The sequence below is a fragment of the Macaca thibetana genome, chromosome 11, assembly GCF_024542745.1.
Source record: "Macaca thibetana thibetana isolate TM-01 chromosome 11, ASM2454274v1, whole genome shotgun sequence".
In the NCBI taxonomy this organism is placed as follows: domain Eukaryota; kingdom Metazoa; phylum Chordata; class Mammalia; order Primates; family Cercopithecidae; genus Macaca; species Macaca thibetana.
Window position 1 is genome coordinate 58,932,522 of NC_065588.1, and position 20,764 is coordinate 58,953,285.

Genomic DNA, 20,764 nt, shown 5'->3' on the forward strand with positions numbered 1-20,764 from the left:
TGCTTCTCATAATGGCCTAAGCTCTGCCGCCTATGATATAATTAATTATTTTATGCGAATGTTAATTAGTTATTTTAGTTTTAGGTTTTAAAAACCTACTACAGATTTTAGTTTGGGTTACTAGAAGTTACTACTGATTTTAATTTTAGTTATTAGAATTTTTATACTTTTGTAAACTTCTTTGTTTTGATTTTTTTAAAATTTTACAGCATCTTGTATGGATTCTGGGATTAAAGCCTAGTAGTGGCGGTGCCTTGAAACCTGGGAGAGCTGTAGAAGGACCCAGTACAGTAAGCTCTAGTCTTTCTTACCCAATTAGTGCATCCCAAAGTGTCATATATTACATTTAATTTTATTCTTCTCAGGTTCTAACAACAGCAGTGATGACAGATTTACCAGTGATTTCCAATATACTTTCAAGATTGTTTGAAAGCTCACAGTAAGAGTCAGTTTTTTAAATTGATAAAAACATTGTTATTAGTTATATATTTTAGATCAAGATGTCTTATTTCTTCATTTCCTTTTAAGGTATCTTGATGACGTATCACTGCATCATTTAATAAATGCGCTTTGCTCCTTGTCTCTAGAAGCAATGGATATGGCCTATGGAAATAATAAGGTGTGATATTCTATCTTTCTGTTTTAAATATGATACATTAGTTATATGAGATGTGCATCCATTTTGATCTTAGTGTTTCACTAGTAGGACTAACACTCAGCTTGTATGCTAACCATACTCTGTTGGGTTTTTACCACTTACGGTTATTTGTTGAAGGAGGAGTAAAAAGGACATGATTTGGCTTGCGGGATGTCTAAATATGTCATATGATTTTAGGTTGTGTTCATTTCTCTTATATATTGAACATCTAAAAAATATTTTTATAAAATAATGTAATAGTTTTATAATTTATATAAAATGTTGTGATAATACTTGTAATTACAATTTATGATTGGGGTAATATAAGATTTAAATTAAAGGATGTTTGTCTCAGTTTCCCTTGCCTTCATTGGGATGGAAAGTAAGGAGCTAATCATTTCTTTCTAAAGGCAATGATTCTCCTTATCTTGAAAATTTAAATTTTTATTTGTTCATTGATTAAATGAATAAAACAGTACTTTTGAATATTAACATTCAAGAACATTTCTTTCTGTACTACTAAAAATATCACTTTATGTTATACTTGGAAAGCACAGGAACAGTTGGGTTTATTTATATCTTAGAAATAATTATTTAAAACAAAATGCTTTCCACATTTTAAAATCAATAAATATAGTTTGACTATTTACAAATCAGTGGAAATAGCCCAAAATATGATTAAAAAGCTGTAATTTGTTTAACATCTAACTGTAGCATTCAAAATTGTGTTGTCTGCCTAGTCCTCTTTTTTTGGAGAGGGAGTCTTCCTCTGTTGCCTAGGCTGGAGCTCAGTGGTGCCAACTCGGCTCACTGCAAGCTCCGCCTCCCGGGTTCACGCCATTCTCCTGCCTCAGCCTCCCAAGTAGCTGGGACTACAGGCACCCGCCACCACACCCAGCTCATTTTTTTGTTGTATTTTCAGTAGAGATGGGGTTTCACCATGTTAGCCAGGATGGTCTCGATCTCCTGACCTCGTGATCCGCCCGCCTTGGCCTCCCAAAGTGCTGGGATTAGAGGCGTGAGCCACCGCGCCCAGCCGTCCACCTAGTCCTTTAGTGTAATTCTGTGTACTGTGGCTTGTCATCTTGACTTTTGTGACTCATTTAAAGATTGATAAAGAAAGTCTCATTAGAGCATAGTTTCGTATATTATAGTACATAGCTAGATAATTATATAAACATGCGGGTGTTTGAAAATATGTATTATGGCTGGGCATGGTGGCTCACGCCTGTAATCCCAGCACTGCAGGAGGCTGAGGTGGGCGGATCACTTGAGGTCAGGAGTTTGAGACCAGTCTGGCCAACATGGTGAAACCCCGTCTCTACTAAAAATACAAAAACTAGCTGGACATGCTCAGTTGAACCCGGGAGACGGAGGTTGCCGTGAGACGAGATCGTGCCACTGCACTCCAGCCTGGTGATGGAGCAAGACTCTGTCTCAAAAAAAAAAAAAAAAAAGAAAGAAAATATGTATTATAGTTTGCTCTAAATCAAGGCAAGAATAATATATAATGAAGTAATTAATTTCTTAATATCTTTAATAATTTTACATATTTGAGATTAATTCTTAACACCAAACTATAGTATTTTTAATAAAGTACCTTAATGAAATCGAAGCAAGCTTAATATGGTAATGTTTTCAGAATTTATGTATCTATTCAACAAGCACAGTAGGCTTACTGTGTACATGGCACTCTGCTCAGAGATATTAAGAAATATGAGGTTTCTACTTTCAAAGAGCATATAAACTACTTGGTTCATAGTTAAGTGACAGTTACGATGGTATGAGAGTCTCAATAAATAATATAGATATTAAATGACATGAGACTTATTCTCTTAATTTTTAGTTTCTTGTTACATAAGATGTTATTGGTATATATTTTTATTAAGATGAACTAAGATTAATCAAGATGAACTAGTGTGATTGGAGATGTATATTGAAAGATTGATAGGATTTAGGTAGGAAAGGGCAGTTTAATGTAAATCAAAAGAAAAATATTGTAAGAAATCATTACCTATAAGAAAAAAATAAGGAGATATGATGATTGATCGTTTATTTTTAACCTTGAATAGTGCAATTTCAGAGAGTGGTAGGAACAGATATGATTTTTAAGGAAGGCTTGGGAAGAACGATTGTTGAGAAAATGTATACACTGAGTAAAATGGAGATAATTTCTTTGAAAATGGATTTACATGTCTCCATTTTAGGATTTAATTTTGTAAAGTGAAGTAAATATGGAACAGAAATGAAAACTTTATAAAAATATTCAAGTATAAATTTTAGAAAAGTATTCAACATAAGCCTTATATTTTTAGATGGAGGCTGTACAAAGTTTATTCAGTTGTGTCATCTACAAAAATTATCATAAATGTACAGATATTAAAATTAGTGGGAAAATATCTATAGTATTGAAAAAATACTAAATCATCTAAATCGGCTGTTCCGAGTGAGTTAAATATTCTAGGGATTAAACATGTATATATCAGTGTTCTTTAGGTGTGCCTTTAAAGTGGTTAGCATCTCGTTTTTTGATCCTCATTTCAGGAATTTGTGCCAATGTGTTGAGGAAGTAACTTAAGATAAAGCCTGGAGGCCAGGCGTGGTAGCTCACGCCTTTAATCCCAGCACTTTGAGAGGCTGAGGTGGGTGGATCACTTGAGGCTAGGAATTTGTGACCAGCCTGGCCAACATGGGGAACCCCTTCTCTACTAAAAGTACAAAAATTAGCTTGGCATGGTGGTGCACACCTATAATCCCAGCTGTTCTCATGGCTGAGACACAAGAATCACTTGAACCCGGGAGGTAGAGGTTGCTGTGAGCCAAGATTGTGCCATTGCACTCCAGCCTGGGCAACAGAGTGAAACTCTGTCTCGAAAAAATAAAATAAAATAAAATAATAAAAAAATGAAACTTGCAAATTCTTTCTTAGAAGATTATACTTTCATAGTTACATTGACAAGCACAGTATAACAACAACAAAAATATTAAAGCAGCTGTTGTTCACTGTTTACTATATGCCAAGCACTAACTTATTTTATCATTTAAAGCAACTCTGTGAGATTTAGTGGTAATACACCCTTTTTACAGATGAAAATATGAAAAATAGCTTAAGTGACTTGCCTGATGTACGTACGTACTTATTGGAAGAGCTTGGATTTGAACCCACGTATGTCTCATTCCAAAGCTCTGTTCTTAAATACTTTGCTGAATTTTGGTGTGCATCAGAAACAGTTATGTAGTTTTTTTAAAAATGCAAATGCAAGGACCACATTCTAGGTTTTTGAATAAGAATCTTCAGGTGTGAGCTTTGGACACCTATACATACTCTTTTACATGATTCCTGAGTATGTCCTAATTAAAATAAGTAAGAGGAAAAAGAGGAATAAAGAAGTAATATTAGGCAACATTGTGGGGCAACTTATATGCCAGGCACTTTCTAATATTAGATAGTTTTCTATATTATTATTATCTTCATTTTTTAGGTTTAAAAAATAAAAACATTCAGAAGAGGTACATAGGTTACCCACGGTTACGTAGCTATTAAGTAGTAGAGTTGAGATGAGATCCCAGTTAAAACCTCATAGACATCATCTTAACTACTAGACCATACTCTCCCTAGAATCATGATTTTTTCTACTACCAAAATTTTTAGGGTGCCTGCCACATTAGCACATGCAGGAAGGGTCAACCTGACCATATTTTCTTAAAACCCCAGTACACTTGGTTCACTGGCTTCTGCTAGAAAGGAAGATATTATCACACATTTCCCTGTTAGATTTTTATCAGCACTGTAAAAATGTTAAGAATATAGATTCATAAAAAATCTTTTTCTTTAAAAATTATTCTCCTAATTGGCTTTTTTATTCAGTTATCTTGTCTTTTTTCTAATACAATGTCTCTGTTTGAAATACCACAGCCATCCACCCAAAAATACTCATGGCTTTCATCAGCTGAATTTGCATTTAAACATGTTTATCACCTTCATTAATATTGGATTAGAGATAACTGCCCTTTGATCTTTTCTGAAACCATTCTTGTGACACATGGACCAAGTGCTCTAATTTAGCCATGTATAATGTACCCTGGTTCCCTTTCTGATTATTGATATGTCAGGGACTATAGAAAACTGTTTTGTCCTCGTGTCCTCTCCTGTTCTGGACTGACAGCCCTGATCTCTGCTATACTCTTGATTTCATTTTCCTTTTCTTTTATCTCTGTTGTCTCTTTTTCCCTACTTCTTGACATTCACACATAAAACCTGGTCATTTTAAGACTGCTGATAAGAATCCTTCTTTCCTTCTGGTCGGAAGACTAGCCATTCTATGTAATCTAGTATAATTTTTGGATTTTCATCCCTTCCCTATTAAAGCATTCTTTTCCTAACCAAATTTTCTAATTAGGAGCTATTTTGGATACTTAAGGTTGGAAGGAAGGCTTGTCTTTGATAACTGAGGTTTTGTTATGTTTATTGTTAACTTTATACTAACCACTCATTTTAATTTCAGTCATGCTTTTCAGAGTATTCTTAGTTTTATTCATAGTCTAATTGCTCAGGATTCTCTTTATACTATCAAAATACAATGTATTTTCTCCTTAGGAACCATCTCTTTTTGCTGTTGCCAAATTGTTGGAAACTGGTTTAGTTAATATGCACCGAATAGAAATTCTGTGGAGACCTCTGACTGGCCACCTACTTGAGGTAAATTCTCTTTCTTAAGTACATTTAATTTTATAATAAACATTTGCACACTGAACTAATGATTCTAGATAGCCATTTGAAAAATCAGCATTTTTTCCCCCTTTCCTGACCGTGTACATACTTATGTTTGTACGTTTTATCAAGGACTAAAGTTGTTTTGTAATTTATTTGATGAAGGAATTGGTTGCTTTTATTGGCTGAAAATGGTGACATTTTAAAGTGAGAAATATCTGTGAAATCAGCTGTTAGCTTGAGACCCCTTTCTTTTATTATACAGTCTCTTGATCCACCTCAGTTTCAGGTAGTTCTGAAACTTCAAGGCAGTTGAGGCATACAGTTAATAGTAAACAGCACTCATTTATAGCCTTTGCTATCATCATGAGATAGCTTTTTTTTTTTTTTTTCCTTTTTGGCATGGAGTCTAACTCCATCACCCAGGCTGGAGTGCAGTGGTGAGATCTCACTGCAACCTCTGCCTCCCAGGTTCAAGCAATTCTCCTGCCTCAGCCTCCCGAGTAGCTGGGATTACAGGCACGCACCACCACACCTGGCTTATTTTTGTATTTTCGGTAGAGACAGGATTTAACCATATTAGCCAGGCTGGTCTTGGAACTCCTGACCTCAGGTGATCCACCTGCCTTGGTCTCCCAAAGTGCTTGGATTACAGGCATGAGCCAATGCGCCTAGCCTTGATTATGAGAGAGCTTTCTGCGAAGGGAAAAACCTGTTTGTTAACACTAACTATAGATAGTCCTGGAGAATTTTACCTGGATTTACATTGTCTTACATTCAGACTGAGGTAATTCTTAATAAATAGTTCCTGCTTAAAAACAAGCTACTTCTGCCAGTACATGTGTTTACGTACAGTTTAGGTTTAGGTTACCATAGTTCTTTTGTGTTATTTCGAAACCCAGGAAAGGTATTATTCTTAGTAAGAAAAACAGGCTGGCTGCAGTAGCTCACACCTATAATCCCAGCACTTTGGGAGGCTGAGGTGGGAGGATTGCTTAAGCCCAGGAGTTCAAGACTGGCCTGGGCAACACAGGGAGACACCATTTCTACAAAAAATTTAAAAACTTATCTGGGCTTGGTGGTATATGCTTATGGTTCTAACTACTTGGGAGGCTGAATGGAGAGAATTCCTTGAACCCAGAAAGTTGATGCCGCAGTGAGCTGTGATTGCGCCACTGCGTTCTAGGCTGGGTAACAAAGTGAGAGACCGTGTCTCAAAAATAATAATACTAAATAAGAAAAACAGATGTACATGAGCTTTCCCCCCATTTTATTGGAATTACTTTTATGAATGATTAAAGGCTATATGCAGATGACTTCTTTAATGGATGGTCTCATCAAAGGGCAACTCTGTGACATATTATTTGATTAATGAGGGTAAACTTAATTAAGAACCTTGGTATTAGCTTGCTTCTTTTGTTTACCCTGATATATAATTTACTGCTATGAAATCCTTTCTTTTCTGTGAATTGTTTTAGTTTCATCTTTTTTCTTCTGTCTCTCTATTGCTTGCTCTTGCCCTTATTCAGAAGGTAAGCTAACTTACATTTTGGGTGTAATTTTTCTTCCAACTCTTATTGAACATTTGATATAACTTTTAAAATGTAAAATTGATGTGTGATTCATAGCTTAAGTATACAAATTAAACTTAATTTTATATACCTTCAGGTCTGCCAGCATCCAAACTCTCGAATGAGAGAATGGGGAGCAGAAGCTTTAACTTCCCTTATTAAAGCAGGATTAACATTTAACCATGATCCTCCACTCTCACAAAACCAGGTAATAAAAACCTTACTTTTTAAAAAGAATACTCAATATAAAATTATCCTCTTCCACATGTGGTTTTTTTCTTAATTTATCAAGTAGATCATATTCTAAGAGTAGGGTTTTTAACTTAATATTCTATTTTATTTGTGGACCCTGAAACTTTTACAAAAGATAAGAGATTTTTAGGGCTGTTTTCATAAAAAATTTTAAACATCTTGTGAATGACACTAAACTAAATTAAATTACCTGGAATTGGTCTCACAGTCATAAGTTTTCCTCTCCATGCAGTGCTAAAGTGTTGTTTTGGAGCCTCTTTTGCTTTGGTCTTTACCTGTCTCTGGATTTTTTTTTCTTCTCCCTACCCTTACATAGAGAGAAAATAAGTGGCAGAGGAAACAAGCACAATGAAATAGATTTTTATTTTAAAATAATTTTAAATTATTTTTTACTTCCACAGTTTACTTTTATCATGAATTCTTTGTCCTGACTCTCTTTATTATTTGTACCCACTTTTTAAAAAGTCTACCAAAGTTTTATTGTTTCAGGACTGAGTAGGAATGAGGTATTTATTTATTTTTTAACTTTTTAAATAAAAATATGGAGTACATCACGAATTTGCATGTCATCCTTGCACGGGGTCTGTGCTAATCTCTGTATCATTTCAATTTTAGTATATGTACTACCGAAGCAAGCACAGAATGAGGCATTTAATAACCATTCCAATTGCCCTCATCATCTTATTGTATTGTAATTGTATTCCAGAAATTGAGCTAACACATAATTATTGAATATACCTCCTGGAATAAGATGATGAACAAGACAGAAAAGATATTATTTCATATGTTCTTCTGCAACAATTTGAATTTCTTTTGAAAAAATAACACCCTTTTCCATTTATTTTGATATCCTCAACGTCCAGCTTAATACCTAATACACAGTGAAAGATTAGAAATGTTTATTCAGTGAATGAACCAAATAAAAGAATCCCCTAGAGAGAAGAAAGTTAAGAATGAAGGGTTTTCAGATGCTGAAAGGGATAGACAGAGGGCTTTTTTTAACTAACAAATTTCGTGGTTTTATGTCATCTTTGTTCATTCCTGCTATATTTATTCATTTTTTATAAGTATTATAGCTTCTATTACTACATCACACTTGAGAATTTTACATTTAAATACATATGATATACATTAATAAAGTAAATGAAAGGTCATTTTAGAAATTGGGAATTGATTCCCTCTCTCCAAATATAGATGGAGATATATTTCCTTTAGTGACATTTATTTCTATTATTTATGGGGTCTATAATTAGTATCTTTTAAAGTAAGATAACTTCCCATTTACCTAAAATCTAACTTCTTGAAAGTTGATTTTTTCTCTTATTTGAAAATATAGATTTGCCTTTAATAATTACTGTTAGATAAATGATATTTGATGTTTATTTTAGTAGAAAAATTCCAAACGGGCATGGTGGCTCACACCTGTTAATCCCAGCACCTTGGGAGGCCAAGGTGTGTAGATCACCTGAGGTCAGGAGTTCAAGACCAGGCTGGCCAACATGGTGAAACCCTATCTCTACTAAAAATACAAAAATTAGCTGGGCATGGTGGTGCGTGCCTGTAATCCCAGCTACTCAGGAGGCTGATGCAGGAGGATCACTTGAACCAAGGAGGCTGATGCAGTGAGCCAAGATTGTGCCACTGCGCTCCAGCCTCCTGGGTGACAGAACGAGACTCCATTTCAAAAAAAAATGAATAAAACATAAAAATTTCTATTTCCCATAGTAGTCTGAATGGAGATGAATTTAAACTTAAAAAGCAACAGCAAAGCCTTCTTGTCTTTTTGGACTTCTCTTCCTAATTAGTTTCTTGCCCCCTTTTCAGAGGCTGCAGTTGCTTTTATTGAACCCGTTAAAGGAGATGTCCAATATTAATCATCCAGATATTCGACTCAAGCAGTTAGAATGTGTGTTGCAGATTCTGCAGAGTCAGGGAGACAGTCTTGGGCCTGGATGGCCATTAGTGCTTGGAGTCATGGGAGCAATCAGAAATGATCAAGGGTAAGTATTTAAAATTATTTAAGAAAAAATATGTATGAAAAATAAAATATAAATAAAAATTAACATCAAAAAGTGATAGAGGTGGAAAAGGACTCCATCCTAAAATCTTGAAATAATGGTTATTTTTTTTCATGTATGCGCTTCCTGCTTAAAGCTAAGCTCTATAATAGTTTTTCTTAACTCTACCCCTAAGTGGCTACAGGCAATTTTTAGGGATCACCTTTGGTTTGGAAAGATGGAAAAAATTGCTCTTTATTTGACATTCATGCAAGAATATAAGATTCTTACTTATAAGATACATGAAACAATCTAACAAATTTTATAACACATCTAAAGATTGAGTTGTTGTGTTTTCTTAAAATAAATTATTTGATAAGATGTGAAATAGCATTTAGGGCTTGACCTCCCTATGTATATTAGGCAGTCAGAAATTGCTTTAAAGTAACTTTTTCCACTACTTTTAAATTTATTAAACATTTATTCTATACGTAGTGTATTTCAGATACTATGCATGACAGTTATTCTGATTACACAGGTAAATAGCTTCCGCCCTAGACACAGAATCCTAGTGAGAAAGTATAGTTATATACTGCCTAACATTTCAGTTAACAACAGACCACATATATGATGGAGGTCCCATAAGATTTTAATACTCTGTTTTTACTGTACCTTTTCTATGTTCAGATATGTTTCAGTACATAAATACTTATATTGTGTTACAGTTGCTTACAGTATTCAGGACAGTAGCAAGCTGTACAGGTTTGTAGCCCAGGAGCAATAAGCTGTACTATATAGCCCAGGTGTGTAGTAGGTTGTATCATCTAGGTTTGTGTCAGTACACTCTGTGATGTTCATACAGCGACAGAATCGCCTAATGACACATTTCTCAGAACATATCCTCGTCAGTAAGCAATACGTGACTGTAGTTTGTTATGCCACAAAAGAAGAAACCTTCAGCAGGAGGAGGACAGAGCCAAAATTATGAAGGAGATCTTATATAGTTATATCAATGATTTGAATTTATCCAGAATACATTTGGGAGACATTTTGGGATTTTAAATAGAGGAATGACATAATCACATGAATTTGATAGATATCACTGTGACAGTAGAATGGAAGGGAAGGTGGGAAATGAGAATGCCTACAAGTGCTCACTAGAAAAAAGAGATGGATTTGAGCTTCTTAACGGATTGACTGTAGAGGGGCATAGGGGAAAATAGCAATCAGGAATGACTTCTAGATTTCTGACTTAGGCAGTTTAGTGGGGAATGGTAGTATCATTAACTAAATAGGGAATACACAAGGAAGAGCAAATTTGGAGGGGACATGGATTGTTTAACTTTTGGGGCAGGAGATTGCAGTGGAGGGATTCAGCAGACAGACATTGGATAGATTTTTTCTGTAATTCTACAGTAACACAATGTCTTGTTTTGATGACTAGTTCAGAAGTTACAGATGACCAAGATGCTTGAGAATATTATGGAACGTTAATTTTACAGTAATAAAATTCTTTAAATACTACAAAATACTGAGATGATTAAATTGAAAAGAGATCAGCTTAAATCAAGCTTAAGTGTCTTCTCCCAACCTGTAATGTGTTGTGTTGTAGTAATGATATAATGAATTAATGGGTATAAAACACTTAGAAAGTATGTGACATACTAAACGCTCAGAGTATTAGCAATTTTACTTATCATTTTATTATTATTATTATTTACCACCAGGATTTTTCTCCAAAATGAAATACTTCTTATTATATTTATTTGAAATTCAAAATTTACTCTTTTCTCACAGACTGGATGTGGATTTTTATATTTCTTTGAATATTTAAATAAGATGTAGTATGGATATAAAAGAATGAGGAACTCTTTTTCAGTAAATTGTGTGTATTTACATGTACTGGGCACTGTACAAGATATCAGGGATACAGTGAGGAGAAAAATAACTAACTAACTTCCCATTCTCATTTATTGTCTAAGTTTTCTTTGGTTAGTTGCTATGAAATACAAATAGAAGTAATATGATATTAATACTTTATTTTTTAATTTGTTTTTATTTCTTATTGCCTGTAAACTTCTTTCTTTGTTTTTGTTAATTTGTTTAAGTAAGCATATCTTTTTTACATTTATGTAAATGTTAAAATACTTTATGATCGATATTAGGAGTTTCTTGTTTAAATTCTAAAATAAAATTGTACTTCAAATTATTGTAAGATACGTATTTTTACACATTTCTTTTAAATGCATAAGTAAGACTGGGTGTGGTAGCTCGTGCCTATAATTGTAGCACTTTGGGAGGCTAAGGCAGGAGGATCTCTTGATCCCAGGAAATTGAGACCAGCCAAGGCAACATAGTGGGACCCTGTCTCCACCAAAAAAAAAAAAAAGAGGCATGGGGTGTGCACCTGTAGTCCCAGCTACTGGGGAAGCTGAGGTGGGAGGATCACGTGATCCGGGGAGGTTGAGAGTGAGGCATGATCGCACCCCTGGACTCCAACCTGAGTGACAGAGTGAGACCCTGTCTCAAAAATAAATAAATAAATAAAATAAGTGCATCTGTATACATTTCGCTTTCAGAGAATCCTTGATACGAACTGCATTCCAGTGTCTTCAGTTGGTTGTGACAGATTTTCTACCAACAATGCCTTGTACTTGCCTGCAAATAGTTGTAGATGTTGCAGGTAGCTTTGGTCTCCATAACCAAGAACTCAATATTAGTTTAACTTCAATAGGTTTATTGGTAAGTATCATTGTCCTTAGAATATAATATAATTTAGAAATCATTGTTATTCAGTTGAGAGCGAATGCTAAGCAAATATACTTTTAGCTCTTTGTGAATTGTTTATATGGCTTTTAAATTTCAAACTTACGTCTGTGTGAAGGATTAAATAACATCACTTAAATATTAATAACAAAATGTTTGAAATAATTTTCATACATTGAGCTGAAGTTTGGATTTTACAGGGTTTGTCATGAAAGGGTTTCGTAAACAATAGTACACACAAGGGAAATCTTCAGTTGACTTTTATGTGAACCAATTACCTTAGCCTCTGACAAGAAAATCAACTTGTACTTTGAAGCCTTGAAGCCAAGCATTGACTTTTTATCTTTAGCCATGAAAGTCCTACATGACGTCTTCAAGTAGAAGGCTGTTTCAGGCTGGGCAGGGTAGCTGATGTCTGTAATCCCAGCACTTTGGGAGGCTGAGGTGGGAGGATTGCTGAGGCCAGGAGTTTGAGACCAGCCAGGGCAATAAAATGAGACCTCCGTCTCTACTAAAAATTAGCTGTGTGTGGTGGTGCATATCTGTAGTCTCAGCTACATGGGAGGCTGGGATAGGAGGATCGCTGGAGCCCAGTGATTGGAAACTGCAGTGAGCTATGAACACACCACTGCACTCCAGCCTTGGCGACAGACCCAGACCTTGTCTCTGTAAAAAATAAAAATAAAAATAAAAAGGCTGTTTTGTCTATATTGAAAATCTGTTGGTCAGTGTAGCCACCTTCATCAGTGATCTTAGCTAGATCTAGATAACTTGCTACAGCTTCTACATCAGCACTTGCTGCTTCACCTTGTACTTGTAGGTTATGGTGATAACGTCTTTTCTTAAACCTCATGAACTAGCCCCTGCAAGCTTCAGACTTTTCTTCTGCAGCTTCCTCACCTTGCTCAGCCTTTATAGAATTGAGGAGAGTTAGGGCCTTGCTCTAGATTAGGCTTTGGCTTAAGGGAATCTTGTAGCTGATTTGACCTATCCAGACAGCTAAAACTTTCTTGATATCATCAATAAGGCTTGTGTACTTTCTTCTTTCTCTCTTTTTTTTTTTTTTTTCTGAGACAGAGTCTTGCTCTTGTTGCCCAGGCTGAAGTGCAATGGCGTGATCTCGGCTCACTGCAACCTCTGCCTCCCGGGTTCAAGCGATTCTCCTGCCTCAGCCTCCCATGTAGCTGGGATTACAGGCACCTGCCATGATGTACTTTTCATTTGTTTGCTCTTTGGAGTAGCACTTTTCGTTTCCTTCAAGAACTTATCCTGTGCATTCACAACTTGGCTTACTGGCACAAGAGGCCTAGCTTTTGGCCTGTCTTGGTTTTCAACGTGCCTTCCTCACTAAGCTTAATTATTTATAGTTTTTGATTGAAAGTGAGAGAAATGCGACTCTTCCTTTTCCTTGAACACTTACAGGTCATTGTAGGGTTATTAATTGGCCTAATTTCACTGTTGTTGTATCCCAAGAAATAGGGAGGCTTGAGAAGAAGTAAAAAGATGAGGAAACAACCTGACGAGGATACAGTCAGAAAACTCACGTTAAGTTTGCCATCTTACATAGGTGCGGCTCATGTGCCCCAAAATAGTTACAATTGTCACATCAAAGATCAGGGATCATAGATCACCATAACAGACAGAGTAATAATTTAAAAGTTTGAAATAATACAAGTATTACTAAAATGTGACACAGAGACACGGTGATCACATGCTGCTGGAAAAAGTGGTACCAACAGACTTGTTCAATGCAGGGTTGCCACAAATCTTCAATTTATAAAAATTGCAATTATCTGTGAAGCACAACAAAGAGAAGTGCAATAATACAAGATATCCCTGTAATGAAATCTTAGAGAATTGTTAACATTACATGAAATAAACATGCACAGAATTGTTTTCAACATATATTTAAAGGCAATTATCTAGAATCTTTTAAATGTGTATTAAAATTCAGAAGTTTTATAAATTTGAACTTTAAATTTTCCTCACAAGCTAGATAAGTTACTGCATTCAGCTCTTCCTACATTCAGCTCACAATATTTGTGGCTTCTGCATCTGTAGATTCAGCCAACTATAAATAGAAATTTTTTTTTTTAAACAGGATAGTTGTGTCTGTACTGAACATGTATAGGCTTTCTTGTCAATATTACCTAAACAGTACAGTATAACAACTAGTTACATAGCATTTACCTTGTGTTAGGTATTAAAAGTTATCTAGTATTATTCAAACTATATGGGAGGGTGTGTGTAAGTTATATGCAAATACTACACCATTTTATTTAATGGACTTGAGGATTTGTGGATTTGGGTATGAGGTGGGAGGTCCTGAAACCAGTCCCCCTTGGATACCAAGGAACAACTGTATTTTACTATTACTATTATTTTTCCCATTTTTACATGGGGAAAAATGTAAGCATGTTGCATATATAATTGTAAGTGGGTGACTAGTTCAGCATTGCTTAAATTACTGCTGGATAGCACCTCCTTTGTTTTACATTTATGTTCACAGTACTGGATTCCCTGTATTTTAACCATTGGCATAATTATCATTAATTTGTACTGTGGTTGACAATGAATTATAAGGTATGTTTAGTAACAGTGATTGCTCTTTTATGAAATTACAAACTTATTAAACAATATTAGGGAATTGTTAACATTGTTAGGGTGTGATAATGATATTGTAGTTATATTTTTTATAGTTAACAGCTGTTATATTTAGGTGGTAGATATATCAATATGTTTAAATTCATTATACTATTCTTGGTTTTTTGTATGTTCTTGACATTTTTTATAATAAAAAAGTTAAAAAAAAAGTTAGCAAAAGATTGTTTTCCCACTTTCTCCTAAAATAATGTGGAGACACTGACAGAGGACGAGATGTTTTCATTGAACCTGTTCTACTAGGAAAGAGACATTTGAAGTAAGGTTTGTAAAGTTTTACTCTGAAAGGTAAAAACAGCCACATGTTGCATATTTATGTGTTTAAAACAAAACCTTGAATGAACTAATATTTTCCCACTTTGCTTTTTAGTGGAATATTTCAGATTATTTTTTCCAAAGAGGGGAAACTATTGAAAAAGAATTAAATAAGGAAGAGGCAGCACAGCAAAAGCAGGCAGAAGAGAAAGGAGTGGTTTTAAATCGGCCGTTCCACCCTGCACCGCCATTTGATTGCTTGTGGTTATGTCTTTATGCAAAATTGGGTGAGCTATGTGTGGATCCCCGTCCTGCTGTCAGGAAGAGTGCAGGGCAAACTCTGTTTTCTACAATTGGTGCACATGGAACTTTATTACAGCATTCAACCTGGCACACTGTTATCTGGAAGGTATTGTAAAATAGATTGGACTATCAGCTTTTAATGAAACATGCTTATATATTAATACTTTTTCAGTTAAACTTATTTCTTTTAATTTTTAAAGAATTTCCATGTATTTGTGTATTTGACAAAACAGGAAATAATAACTGTGTCATACTGTAAATTGTACCTCACACAGAGCAAATCAAATATTAACAGCCTTATCTCTGTTTCTGTCTTCATCTCTTATTATCACTTTCGTGATTTCTGCCTTTATCTTTCTCTTTTTTCCCCCTGTTTTCCCAAATTGTAAAAACCAGGAGTTACTAAACAACAAAGGGTAATCAGTCCCTTACAATAGAATGGAAAGCTTTTGAGGTTTTTGTTTGTTTTACTTTTGAGGTCTACTTATAAATATGTAATTTAAATATAATCAAAAGAGAATTTTATCAACAGATGAATATCAATAGTAATGAAGTTTACTTGTTTTCCAAACAAAAGTAACCTCCAAGAGGTATATTGTACATGTAATGTTTATTCATTAAATTACAATTTCATTTTTTTCTTCTTTTGAAACTTTCTAATAAAATCAGCAGTTTATTAGTGATCATTCCCTGTTTGCTGAAAGTCTCTTCTTTTTTGTTCCATCTGTTCCATTATAATAAAATTCTGTTTATAATCCTTTCATGTGCTTTTGTGAGTTTTTCAAATTAATAGACCCCAGAATGTCTTCTTAAAAAATTAATGGACTGGACATGCTGGCTTACGCCTGTAATCCCAACATTTTAGGAGGCCGAGGCAGCAGGATCACCTGAGGTCAGGGGTTCGAGACCAACCTGGCCAATATGGTGAGACCCCATCTCTACTAAAAATTGTAAGAAAAAATAGCTGGGTGTGGTGGTGCACACCTGTAATCCCAGCTACTCGGGAAGCTGATGTACGAGAATCTCTTGCACCTGGGAGGTGGAGGTTGTAGTGAGCCAAGATCATGTCACTGCACTCCAGCCTGCGTGACACAGTAAGACTGTCTCAAAAAAATATATTATAATAATAACACTCTGTGTTCCCAAATAAAATAATCCAAAGCCCTGTTTTCTTTTTTCACTTAATTTTTATTTTTTTTAAGTGATAAATATTATATATATTATAGTAAAAAACCCTCTTTCCTTCTGTCTTCTATTTCATTTCCATCCCATAGTTCCTCCTCAGATCGAAAACATGCTTAATTCTCCCATACAGTTTGTTTTTAATCTAATACTTTTCTAATTTTCCTTTCAAGCAACTTCATTTTTTATCTTCTTACTGCCTAATTCTTAATGATTTTTTTCTCACACCCCTTGCATTGTTTCATTTTCTGTAACTGATTTCTACTTCAGTCTCTTAAACATTAGAGTGTAACAGAATCACCTTAAAGACTTGTTAAAGCACAGATTGTTGAGCCACTATTGTCAGCCCTCCCCCAACTTGGATTTCTGATTATTTTGACCTGGAGTGAGGCCTGAGAATTTGTATTTCTGTCAAGTTCCTGGGTGAAGCTTGATGCTGCTGGTTAGTTCAGAGACCACTTTGAGAAACACAGAAATTATTCATAGGCTACAGTTGGTCTTTTTTTGTGAGTGAAAGATAGGGTCTTTCTCTGTCACGCAGGCTTGAGTGCAGTGGCCTGATCGTAGCACACTACAGCCTTGACCTGCCAGGCTCAAGTGATCCTCCCACCTCGGCCTCTTGAGTAGCTGGGATTATAGGCTCACACTACCAAGCCCAGCTAATTTTTAAAATTTTTTTTGTAGAGACAGTCTCACCATATTGCCCCGGCTGTTCTCAAACCCCAGTCTTCAAGCAATCCTCCCCACTTTATGGCCTTCCAAAGCACTGGGATTACAGGCGTGAACTGTCTCCAGTAATTCTACTTTTGTCCTGGACCCCTCCCTTTAGCTTTGTTTTTTTTTGTTTTGTTTGTTTGTTTGTTTGTTTTGAGAGGGAGTCTCGCTCTGTCACCCAGGCTGGAGTGCAGTGTTGTGGATCTCCGCTCACTGCAAGCTCCGCCTCCCAGGTTCACACCATTCTCCTGCCTCAGCCTCCCAAGTAACTGGGACTACAGATGCCCACCACCACGCCCGGCTATTTTTTTTTTTTTTTTGTATTTTTGGTAGAGACGGGGTTTCACTGTGTTAGCCAGGATGATCTCGATCTCCTGACCTTGTGATCCGCCCACCTCAGCCTCCCAAAGTGCTAGGATTACAGACGTGAGCCACCGCGCCCGGCCGGCTTTGTTCTTTTTTTATACATTACCCCATAGATCCTCCATTGATACCTCAACAAGTCTTATATTTTATCCAGTTAATTTAATTTTATTTTTTATTTAAGGCAGTATCTCACTCTGTTGCCTAGGATGGAGTGCAGTGGCATGATCACGCTCACTGCAGCCTCAACCTCTCCCGGGGACTCAGGTGATCCTCCCACCTCAGCCTCCCAAGTAGCTGGGACTACAGATGTATACCACCACATTTGGCTAATTTGGGGGGTTTTTTTTGTAGGGACTGGATTTCGCCATGTTGCCCAGGCTGGTCTTGAACTCCTGGGCTCAAGCAATCCGCCCACCTTGGCCTCCCAAAGTGCCAGGATTACAGATGTGAGCCATTGTGTGCAGCCTTATTTTTTTATATTCCATGATAAACTTAAGAATATATAATTATGGCCAGGCACAGTGGCCCACGCCTGTAATCCCAGCACTTTGGGAGGCCGAGGCGGGCAGATCACCTCAGGTCAGGAGTTCAAGACCAGCCTGGCCAACATGATGAAACCCCATCTCTACTAAAAATACAAAAATTAGCTGGTGTGGTGGCAGACACCTGTAATCCCAGCTACTCAGGAGTCTGAGGCAGGAGATTCGCTTGAACTTGGGAGGCAGAGGTTGCAGTGAGGTGAGCTTGTGCCTGTGCACTCCAGCCTGGGTGATAGAGTGAGACTCCATCTAAAACAAAAACAAAAACAAAAACAAAGAATGTGTAATTACCTTTATTGGTCAGTTTCCTCCAATATATAGGGATTGATAAGACTTTCAGGTATATTTTTTGTAACACTTTGTAGATTCCTATGCTGTTGCCATTATGCTATTACTTAAGCTATATTATCAATGCATTTTAAATGACATTTTTATAAATATTTAGGTACTCTTTCATCTACTGGACAGAGTTCGAGAGTCCTCTACCACTGCAGACAAAGAAAAGATTGAGTCTGGAGGTGGCAATATTCTCATTCATCATTCAAGGGACACAGCTGAGAAGCAATGGGCTGAGACATGGGTGTTAACATTGGCTGGAGTAGCAAGGATCTTCAACACTAGAAGATATTTGCTGCAACCTTTAGGTATACATATATTTTTTTCTGGTTATACAAGTAATCAATGTTAAAAGAAATTTGGAAAATACAGACAATTCTTTTAGAGTTCATATACAATGCTACTACCTAAGAATAATCTACCTTAACGTAGTCTTTATGTGTGGTGTGTGTGTAAGCATGTGTATTTTCATTTGTTTCATTGAGAAATTATTTAATGTGTACCTACTGTGGGCTAGCCTCTAGGGGATACAATGAAAGGCAAAATACCCATCATTCTTGCTATCATGGGCATGAGGAAGTACCCATAATTACATAAATAAAGGCAAAATTTCTACAATGGCATGTTACAAGGAATGGTACATTGTGAGCCTCAGTAGGTATTTGACCTGGCCAGTGAATTCCAGATGGGCTTTCCTGAGAAAGCAATAGTTTTCCTGAGATCTGAAGGGTAGGAGTTCATCAGGCAAGAGTAAGATGAAGTGTGGAGAGCCTTACAGTCAATGAGAGAATGTAAAAGAGACAAGAGAAGGTTGAGGAAAAGAGATGGTGGACCCTAGCATGTTTAAAGGTCTAGAATGAAGAGAATAAGAAAGAGTTTGATTATCAAAGAGATTGAGAGGTAGTGAAAGGCCAGATCATCCAGATCATGTAGAATGTGTTAGGAGAAAGTTAGGAGACTGGGCAGGATGGCTCATGCCTATAATCTTAACACTTTGGAAGGTGGAGGCAACAGGATAGCTTGAGCCCAGGAGATTGAAACCAGCCTGAGAAATATAATGAGATCTCATCTCTACAAAAATTTTTTTAAAATAAAAAATCATCCAAATGTGGTGGTGCACATCTGCAATCCCAGCTACTTGGGAGGCTGAGATACAAGGCTTGCTTGAGCCTGGGATATGGAGGTTGCTGCAGTTAGCCAAGATTGTGCCACTGCACTCAAGCCTTGGTGACAGAGTGAGACCCTGTCCCCCCCCCCCCAAAAAAAAGTTAGGATTTCATCCTAAGAACAATGAAAAAAACTGATAGATTTTAATTCATGATTTAACATGATCAAATATGCACTTCAAAAAGATCACAAAGTGCATGTCTTAGTGTGCATGTAGAATGGAATGGCAACAAAGAAGGATGGCAAGATGTTGTTGGACTGGTTAGGAAACTGTTGGCTGTGTGTATCGGTGGTTCTCAAACAGGGCCCATTTTTCTCCCATAGGACATTTGGCAATTTTGGAGACATTTTTAGTTATCATAACTGGGGAAGGTTGAGCATTACTGTCATCTGGGGAGGGTAGAGGCAAGGGTTGATGCTACACATCTTACAGTGCACATCTTACAATGCAGCCTCCTATAACAAAGAATTATCCAACCAGAAATGTCAATGGTACTAAGACTGAGAAACCCGGTTGCCGACTATACTACTTTCAGTTCTGGTGGTAATGCTGGTGGTGGTAGAAAAAGGTGACCAGAGATACTTTTGTACATAGTTATGAGCATGTTGTACACATTATTTTATCTATTTTATTATTTTGTGTTTGGCATTTTTTAAACTTCTTTGTGTTAAAGGACAAGCATATTTACTCATTCCATAGGCATTTTTATATGTTGTTCTTTATGTGCACTTTTTTCTCCTTTTTTCCAAAAATAATTTGCAGTGTCTGATCCATTTTGCATGTTAGGGCTTGGTATATGTATTTTTAAATATTGGGATTTTTTTCACATAAAATTTACATACAGTGAAATGCACAAATTTTCACTGTACATTTGCTAAGTTTTGGCAAAATAAGCATTGTTTTTAGTACCTTCATGATATTTCTCTTAAAAGCTAAGAACTAATAGATTTAGATTTTTTTTTTTTTTTTTTTTTTTTTGATGGAGTCTCACTCTTGTTGCCCAGGCTGGAGTGCAATGGCACGATCTTAGCTCACTGCAACCCCCATCTCCCAGATTCAAGCAATTCTCCTGCCTCAGCCTCCCAAGTAGCAGGGATTACAGACAGACATGCGCCACCATGCTCGGCTAACTTTGTATTTTTAGTAGAGATGGGGTTTCTTCATGTTGGTCAGGCTGGTCTCAAACTCCTGACCCCAGGTGATCTGCCCGCTTTGGCCTCCCAAAGTGCTGGGATTACAGGTGTGAGCCACCATGCCCAGCCTAGATTTAGATTTTTTTTTAAATGAAGACATAAGGCAGTTAATG

At 36.2% G+C, this 20,764-nt stretch overlaps 1 protein-coding gene and 1 non-coding gene across 4 annotated transcripts in view; one reads left to right on the top strand and one right to left on the bottom strand.

The window, feature by feature from the left end:
- Positions 1-20,764, top strand: part of MON2 (MON2 homolog, regulator of endosome-to-Golgi trafficking) — a 128,094-nt gene that overhangs the window by 71,414 nt on the left and 35,916 nt on the right. For all 3 annotated transcript variants that reach the window (XM_050748397.1, XM_050748398.1, XM_050748399.1), the window contains exons 17-25: positions 210-290; positions 366-439; positions 529-619; positions 5,235-5,336; positions 7,017-7,127; positions 8,996-9,171; positions 11,748-11,910; positions 14,966-15,259; positions 18,400-18,598. In XM_050748397.1, the coding sequence (XP_050604354.1) occupies positions 210-290; positions 366-439; positions 529-619; positions 5,235-5,336; positions 7,017-7,127; positions 8,996-9,171; positions 11,748-11,910; positions 14,966-15,259; positions 18,400-18,598 (1,291 nt within the window). The remainder of the gene's footprint in view (positions 1-209; positions 291-365; positions 440-528; positions 620-5,234; positions 5,337-7,016; positions 7,128-8,995; positions 9,172-11,747; positions 11,911-14,965; positions 15,260-18,399; positions 18,599-20,764) is intronic.
- LOC126931830 (U6 spliceosomal RNA) lies at positions 7,707-7,810 on the bottom strand. The gene has a single exon (XR_007717944.1). It is a non-coding gene; the product is annotated as a U6 spliceosomal RNA (small nuclear RNA).